Below are 8,423 nucleotides of genomic sequence, written 5' to 3'. Positions count from 1 at the left end.
TGCTGCATCTTAATAATCCCTTGTGCCACCAGCCTCCAGGGGCTAACTGTAAGTAATAGCTTGGGGGCTGGGCTCCGAGTGGGACCCTTGCCCCACCACTCACTAGCAGGTGACCATGGCAGCTAACTGGCTTGTGACCTTGTTTCCTCATGTTAAAAAGGGCCAGCAGCAACGGCCCCAGCTCACAGGGTTTTGTGCATGGAAGCAGGGCTCAGAACCAGGCTCCTACCTGCAGTGACATTCCCTTCCGGGCCACCTTTTCCCTCTCTGGCCCTCACTTGCTCTGCCTGGGCTGTTCCTTAACCCATACCCCATGCCAAACCGCAGGCCTCTGCCCCCACATAGCCCTACATCCATGACCTCACTCCCTGGCCTCCTCCTGGGTTTCCCTCTGATGTCCCCCTTCCCTCCAGGAGACCACAATTAATGTAAATTTGCCCTCTCCTAACTAACTCTTCCAAGCCCTCTTCCCTGCCCCCCACCCCCCCTGCAACTGCCACTATCTGCTATACATTATTTTCTTTGCCCAGCCCCTCATGGTTCCTTGAGCATGGGGCCTGGGTCTCCTTCACTGTTGGGTCCCAGCATCTAGGAGTGCTCACACACGTGGGTGCTCAACGGGCATTTGTTAGTATGAATGGAGCCAGTGGATGGGCGATCCTCAGTGTTCTGGGGGAGGAGGCTTGTGCCCCAGGGTCAGGGCTGTGGTCAAGCTTTCCGGGTAGGCAGGACACAGGGCAGGCTGGCTAGGCTGGGCCATGTGTTTATTTTACACTGGAGCTGGTGGGTGGTGGCGGTGGGAAGGAATCAGCTCTTGGAGTAACGCCTCTGCAGCGATTCCCGGTAGAAGCGGAAGACGTGCTGGGTGGCAGCCTGAGCCGCAGCCAGGCACTGCTGGAGCTGTAAGGGAGAGGCTGGTTAGTGCTGGGGGCCCAGCCCTGCACCCCCGCATCACCTGGCCAGCCCTGTCTGACCCACCCAATGCCCAGAGCCTCTTCACCTCCAGCCCCCTCCTCTCAAGGTGACCCAGGTGGGGATGATTCCAAGGGTATTTCTCCCCCCTTTCCCGGCCCCCTTTACTTCATGGGCTCTCTCTTTGAGGGAAAGAGAGAAATAGAATGCAAGGTCCTCAGAGGATAGGATTCTGGCAGCTCCAGGACTTCACCAGCAGGACCAGGCACCCTCAAGAAGCTCCCATTCCTCATGGAATTAGAGATGGAATTTTAGAGCCATAGGCCCTGTGCCTCCAGATACTCTTTATTTATTTATTTATTTTTTTTTACCACAGCACCATGAAGCTGTAGATGCTTATGCATTTTTTTTTTTTTACAGAGGCAAGTTTTATTTATTTATTTATTTATTTGTTTGTTTATACATGCACTGGGTACAGTCAGAAGCTAGGGAGGGTGAGAGAATTCACCAGAGCCAGAGCGGGGAGCAGAGCAGGCAGAAGGACCGAGGTACACTGCTGAGGGGAGCAGAGGGCGGTAGGAGAGGTCTGCGCGCCATGTGGGACCCTCCTCCGGTGGCCGGGGAGCAGCCGGGGATCGAACCGGCGCTGCAGAGGCTTCGGGCAGCTTCGCAACCCAGCGCTCAACCGCTGCGCCACCGGGGAGGCCCCAGATACTCTTTAAAACCATGGCATCTGAGACCCCAAATCTTTTTCTTCCCCATCGCCATCCTTTATATCCCCTCGTCCCTTCCTCTCCCCTCTCCCTTCAGAGCCCTCACTGCATTTATGAATGTCCCTTAGTTTTTGAGTATTTTCTTTTTGGAGACCCCAAACCTTGACTGCCTGGTATTTCTACATTCACAGAGGGCCAGGCTGGAATGCTCTTGGGATACCACTGGGCCCAGGTTTCTAAACCTTGTCCCTTCAGAGACCCAGAATTCTGGGGTGTATACCACTCTGAGCTGGATGCTGGGGGGCTTCAGGTGCCCCCTCCCTCATTTCAACCTGAAATTTCTTTCCCTCCAATTCACACATTTAGCTTCCATTTAAAATTTCCACCCAGGTGTCCATGGCTGCATCTGGCCCTCACACACACGGTCCCACGGAGTGGGTGGGCTCTGGACTGTGGCTGCCAGGGCACTTGGAAATGTGCAGTGCCTGAAAAGGACTCCTTCAACCTCTCGGGGGAGTGGGAGGGATCTGCTTTCCACTGCTAGGCACGCGGGGCTACCTCAGCGTCGGAGTACTGTCCCTTGGTGGTGGACATCAGCAGCTTCCTCTCCACACTGTCGAGCGCAAAGGTCAGGACAGCCCGGGCCTCCTGAGGATGAAGGGTAGAGATGGGGGACCCGGCACTTGACCTTCAGTCCTGATCTTGATTGGCCCTAAGGGTGGACTTGCTTCTCCTACAGCCAGTGGCTCCCGTAGCAAATGCACAGCAAATAACATTGCTTCATTACAGCATGAATGGAATGGAAATACTGGCTGATGTGGAACAAGTATACTTGAGGATCTGTTTTGTCATGGGCACGTCACCTAAAGTTGTAATTTCCAAGAACTATGAGGGCCATTAAGTGAGAACTTTCTCTATGTTTTTCCCGCTTCCTCTGCTTTTCCTTTCTTAGAATCGTTCCCCACAATTCCAACCACAAGGTTCTGACAGAGGCTTCCAAGCACAGAGATGGTCATTAACAGGTGCCTCTTGGCCCCCTTCCGGACTCTGCAGAGGTGGAGCTGGGGCTGGGAGCTGGCAAACTATTTCCCAAATGTCCTTGCAAGAGGAGCAGCAGCATTCTGGCCCTCATCCTCACAGGCAGGGGCTGTGCTGGTGGCAGTTTCCATAATGGCCACGGAGGGGGGTGGGCTCTGGACTTCAGCAGCCATGGGAAAGCCAGAGAATCTTTGTGCATCTGAACTCAATGCCACATCCCCAACAGCACAAAGCAGAGCTTGCTATGGGCTTCTAATCTCTGGGTATTCCTCCCTCTGCCTTTTTACACTTTCTGCTCTTTATTGTCAAGGCCAGTTCCTGCATGCAATCTGCTTTCCTGACTAGATGTGCTGGGCAAATAACTTAGAATAACCAGAGCCTTAGGCCACCATCGACATGAGCTGATGAGGAAAGTGCACTCCTCTTCTCCTTTACTTTTGAGCCTCTTAAGAGGGAAAGCATGGAGCTTGAGGGGCCATCGCAGCCTCAGGAAAGATACTGGCTAGAGAGAAAGCAGCCAATATGCAGAAAAAAGTAGGGGCTGAGAAATGAAGTGAGAAAATGCTGAAATGGAGGAAATGTTTGAGCTCCTGGAGCTAGCTACGCTGAGTCTGGTACTGACTGTCAACAGACTCCTTAAGTGGGTTTGAGCTGGGTTCCTAACCTGTGCCCTGACGAAGGGCCTGGCTTACCAGTTTGAACTAACTCTTTTGGAAAAGTGGGGCCTAGAGAAAGGGGGAACGTCTGCTTACAGCCTTTCACCTACCTGGCCTTCGAACCTACCTTTTCTTGCTTGGTTGTGGGATCCAGCACGAGGTTCCCATCAGAGTCCAGGGCGCAAGTAACCCCACAGAAGAGGGCCCGCATGGGCACACCAGCATCCACCAATGCCATGCAGGCAGCGTTCAGGCAACAGGCCAGGAGCTGAGTGCCACAGGGAATGGTTAAGAAGAGGTTCTACTATAGGGTTGGACCGCAGAACTTATCCAAGCTTCCATTCACGGGCCAGTTGCAGACATCACTAATCAATCACTGAAAGCGAGTATGGCAGCTTAGTTCTAACTGGTTCTGGAACTGAGTAACCTTGGGTTCCGGATCTGACTTTGCCACCTCTCAGCTTGTTGTGACCCCGAGCAAGTAAGTTATTCTCTGAGCCTCAACTGCCTTGTGGATCATGATGACATTCAACAGATACAAACTGAAGCATGAGCCAAGTACCTTTGGGGAAACTGAGGACAGAGTGGAAGAGAAACCTTGTAAGAGCCCATGGGAAGGTGATGGCAGAGGCAGGCCCAGAAGGACTCAGAGATGGAGACAGCAGGAGAGAGACAGACAGAGATTAGACTGTCTGGGAATTTCGTAGGCAGCCACTAGGGTGATGGGGAGGGGAGGTGTCATTATCACTGACCTCAGGAGTCCAGACCTGGAGTCACACAGCTCCAGGTCTGCAGTTTCCTCAAGTCTCCCCTTCCCAGAGGATGAGGGCCTAGCTTTAGAATCAGCCCCACCTCACCACCCACCCTTTGAACTCTAATTCCTTGTTGTGAAATGGTGTCACAGTAGTCCTTCCCTCTTCCCATGTACGAAGTGCTGAGCCAAAGCAGGACCACATGCCAGAACAGCCTTCTGGAAATGTGCTTTCAGGGCCTCAGCCTTTCTTACCCTAACCACAGGGATCTCTCTAACCATGCTGCTGACCCACTGCCCTGCCTGTTCAGGGCTCCCTTGGTGAGGAGGCTCAGTGAAGCTCAGGGTGAGTGGAGGCCGATGGAACAGGCAGGGCCCGGTGTCATTTCTGCCTCTGCTGCCTTCCAGCTGTGTGATCTTGGATAAGCTGACTTCCTCTCTCTGATCTCAGTGTCCTCACCTGAAACATGGTAACACAAGAACACTCATCTGCCAGGGGCCTTGGGCTCTAGAATCAGAGGTCTGGCTTCAAGTTCAGGATCTGCCCCCTCCTAGATAGGAGCTGACCTTCTGGTGCCTCAATTTCCTTACTTAAAACCTAGGGATTATCATGAAACCTATTTCTTGTGTTGGGTGGATAAAATTAATCCATGTTAATGTAAGGCACTCAGAACGGTACCTGGCTCAAAGCACGCGCTTAAGCTACATTATTCTTCTTCAGTAAGCTGGTGCCTCTCAAGTGTTTAGAGAATTCCTGGTTAGCAGAGAGTGTGGACAAGACTAGCAGCAAGGCAGGTTATTAGGAGGATTCCAGCAAAAAGGATACAGAACCAGCATCGCTGACAACCTGCAGCACCACGGTGATGGAGGTTCGGGGGTGAAGGGCTCCGAGAACCACCGCTTCACACGTGTTCCTGATCAGCCGTTCCCGGCTCTTCTCCGCAACACCTGGGGAAATCGGGGGTGAGTGGGGTGGTCAGGTTATCCCTTTCCGTCTGGCCCACCTTCTCTATGCTCCCCCCAAGCCCTCTGGGAAGGGCCTGTGGTCTCAGCCTAGGCTGGTGTGGAAGCCTGCATGGATGACAGATGATTTTCAGCAAGAAGGAGGCAGGGCTTGACCGGTACCCATCCCTGCCACCTGCAGCATCTGGCAAAGAAGTGGGGATGGCAGGGTGGGAAAAAGAATCCAGGGAAGGGTTCCTATAAGCCAGTGGGCCCAGGGCAGAAGGACACAGAGGGTACAAGGGTAGAAAAATAGGTTAAGGGAAAGAAGGGGAGATGGAGCCAGAAAAGAGGGAAGGGACGGCTCAGAGACGGAGATGGCGAGAGAAAGCACAAGAGAGACAGACAGACGTTAGAAGCAAAGTGAAAAGCCACAAAAATACAGAAATCAGAGGTAGAAAGCTGGAAAGAGAAAGATCTGAGGGGAGTGGAGACTGGGGGTGGAAGTGCCAAGGGGCTGGGCCAGAAGCCCCAAGAGACAGGGCATCTGGAAACACAGCTGGGCTCATTACCTGGCAGCCCGATCTTTGGCCTCAGGATCACTTCAAGCGTGGCCTTGTTGAAGATCTCTTTGCTGACCTTCACCTCGGCTGGTCCGTACACACCGGCCAGGACGGAGGTATCTCCTGGGGAGACAGCATGGGTGGCATCACCACAGTTCTCTGCCCCTGGTGCCCAAGGGGCAGCACTTACCCGTGGGGGCGTGAGCTAGAGGCCAGGGTTCCCTACGTCACCCCTGCTCTGGCCCACCATTTGTTGGCAGTCATTCTGTGAGCACCTGCTTCACATCCCACCTCTGTTTCCTCATCTGTAAAATGGCGCCAATGACAGTACCTCCCTCAAGGAGCCACGAAAATGAAATGTGACAATCATGTAGAACACTTGGGACATGGCCTGGCGCATGCTCAGTACGTGACAGACTTTAGGTAATAGTACAAACAGGAAGTTCTTCCTGAGCTAACCTTCTTCCCTCATACTGCTGCTGGTCTCAACTTCTCCTTCCCAGCTGTCTTTCCTCAGGCCCTTGTCCCAAGCTCTGCAGCAGTCAGGACACCTGAGAAAGGGATCACTATCTGGGGCTGGGTGCTGTCTCCTGCATGTTTCCTTGCATGGGTATGAGAGAGGGCAAGGGGGGTCCTAACAAATAGAAATCTGGCACTTAGTCCTGTCTGCCTTTCCTGCTCTATCCCCTCCTGTGAGATTGTCACTTCTCTGGGCCTCTGTTTACCATCTGCAGAATGAAGAAACTGGACAATTGTAGTGGCTTTCAAGCGTCTGACCATAACTCTGCAGATGAAATACATTTTACTGCAGAACTCCAAACTCACCAAATCTGCGCCTGTGTCAATGGAACAAATGCCTCACAACATAACTACTACTATTACTGTTGTGATATGCTGGATTTTCCTACTATTCCAGTCCAGAGGATCACTGGTCATGTCTGCAGCCTGTTAGTGCACACAGTGGCTTAGAACTGGAGCTGGATATTGCAATTTCTGGGGAGCTTAACAGTTATGATGCCCAGGCCCTTCCCCTAGACATCCTATTTAACTGCTTGGGTGCCAGAATCTCGCCACCTCCACTGCTCTACGCTGGGATGAGCCAACACCATCTCCCTTTCTCCTTATACCCTCTGTAGTCAATACTGCAGTTGAAGAGATTCTGTTAAGATACATTCAGATCATGTCACTCCTGAGCAAAACCCTGATGGTTTCCATCTCAATGACTAGGCATCAGCGATGGGCAAGCCTTCTGATTTCCCTCCAAAACCTCCTCTCCCTGCTTCAACCACCATGGTTTCCTGACTTCCTCAAATCTATCAGATCAGTTTGTGCCTCAGGGGCTTTGCCTTCTGTTCCCCATTCCTGGTATGCTTTTACTCCCCATATTTTGGGATTTGCTCCCTTTCCTTTCATTCTTGTTCAAACCTTACCTTCTCATTGAGGCTCCCCTCACTATCTCTTTTACGACTGTAACACTCGCTGGCACTGCTGCATTTTTCTCCACAGCATTTTATTATATATTTTAGTTATCTTTCATATATACACTCTGTTAATGCGGCAATTAATTTTTTTAAATTGCTGAACTCTCAGTGCCTGGAACAGTACTCAGCACAAATACGTGTATGCTGAACAAAGGAATGAATAAAAGCAGGTTTTGTACCTAGGTAGAAGGTAAGGCCTTAGTGAGGGGAGTGGTACAGTTTGGGGTTTTACACTTATTTGAGAAGAATATGTATTTACTGGGTCAAGGAGCTGAATGTAGTTGAGAGGTAGTTAACAAAGCGAAGAGGTCAGTTACACAATTGGTGGTATATGTCACCCTCAATTTAGAAAATGTTTACTTAGGTAAAAGACTTAGGTCTAGGAAGTAAATAAGTCGGTAGAGGAGATCTTCAAGGCTAGGAGGTATTTAGGCAAATCAACAGGCCTGTCTCAGTCTGAGCTGTATGGGTATATGTGGAAAGGGGTTTGGGGGGGAATCTATTCAAGGAAGATATTTACCCTATTGAGATTTCTCCTTTGCTCGAATATTTTCTTATGGGAGTGGGCTCAGTCTCTCATAATGAAGAGCATCTGTCTGGGTGGGTATATGGTTCCCCCTTCCAGTTGGGAAGAAAAAGATGTAGCCACACCTATTTTTCTACGGGAAGAGACACATGTAAACTCTCATCCGCCAGGGCCAGAAGTTCTACACCAATTCAGGAAGGACAGCTACCAGCTAGCGTGGAAGAGGGCGGCCACGCCTACGTATGGTACAGTGTAGTCGCGTCCCCAAATAAATACGACCTGGGTGAAGGTGACCCGGACCGGATTTACCTGGGTTAAGTTCTTACCTTGTAGGAAAGATGCAGAGCCATCCGGCCGGGAAAGCAAGTTCTGTTCGCAAGCAAAATGCCGGAGGCTGCAGCCAGGGACGCGAGCAACCGGCTCTGTCCCAGACTCTGGGCGAATCTTGGCGTCAGTGTGCATCGCTCCTTCCATCGCCCCCAACCCCACGTGCAGACCCGACAGTTGCTGTTTTCCGGAAGCGCGTGCTGGCGTACAGGCTGTGTACTCAGTGCGCACGCGCCGATTCGGAACGCGGGGGCGCCAGGAGCCGCGTCGCACGTGGCTCCTGGTTTACTAACAATCTGGTTCCGCCCATCCCGCCCCGCAACTTCAGGGAAGCCATTGGATAGCAGCGGAGAGAGGGCGGGCCTTGGCAGGGGCTCGTCCTACCCGAGGTCCCCGGGCCCTAAAAGACTGAGGCTCTGGAAAGGTGGTCCTTTTCCTTGCCTGTTACAAAAACAACTACGATGAGAACATCAGAGTATTGATGGAGAAGCGCATATATTTTCTCCACCTATAT

General features: G+C 51.9%; 1 protein-coding gene across 1 annotated transcript; it reads right to left on the bottom strand.

Annotated features, from left to right (window-relative positions):
• Nucleotides 1-722: 722 nt before the first annotated feature.
• Nucleotides 723-8,141, bottom strand: LOC119249311 (exosome complex component RRP46). The gene is made up of 6 exons (XM_037516556.2): nt 7,909-8,141; nt 5,585-5,698; nt 4,897-5,018; nt 3,447-3,587; nt 2,184-2,273; nt 723-900 (listed from the first exon to the last, which is right to left on the bottom strand). Exons 1-6 carry the CDS (start codon nt 8,054-8,056, stop codon nt 808-810), a joined length of 708 nt encoding a protein of 235 aa, XP_037372453.1. The 5' UTR covers nt 8,057-8,141; the 3' UTR covers nt 723-807.
• Between the last annotated feature and the right edge of the window lie 282 nt (nt 8,142-8,423).

The sequence above is a fragment of the Talpa occidentalis genome, unplaced genomic scaffold (assembly GCF_014898055.3).
Source record: "Talpa occidentalis isolate TD23 unplaced genomic scaffold, MPIMG_talOcc4v2.1 talOcc4.17, whole genome shotgun sequence".
NCBI classification, from domain to species: Eukaryota; Metazoa; Chordata; class Mammalia; order Eulipotyphla; family Talpidae; genus Talpa; species Talpa occidentalis.
This window is presented reverse-complemented; position numbering and strand designations above follow the sequence as displayed.

Excerpts from the sequence above, each read along its gene's own strand:
- LOC119249311 (XM_037516556.2), bottom strand. The coding sequence starts at position 8,056 with ATGGAAGGAGCGATGCACACTGACGCCAAGATTCGCCCAGAGTCTGGG. Across the intron at positions 5,019-5,584 it reads GCCAAAGATCGGGCTGCCAG|GTGTTGCGGAGAAGAGCCGG; the intron begins GTAATGAGCCCA and ends CGATTTCCCCAG. Across the intron at positions 3,588-4,896 it reads TTGTCAGCGATGCTGGTTCT|CTCCTGGCCTGTTGCCTGAA; the intron begins GTATCCTTTTTG and ends TGTGGCACTCAG.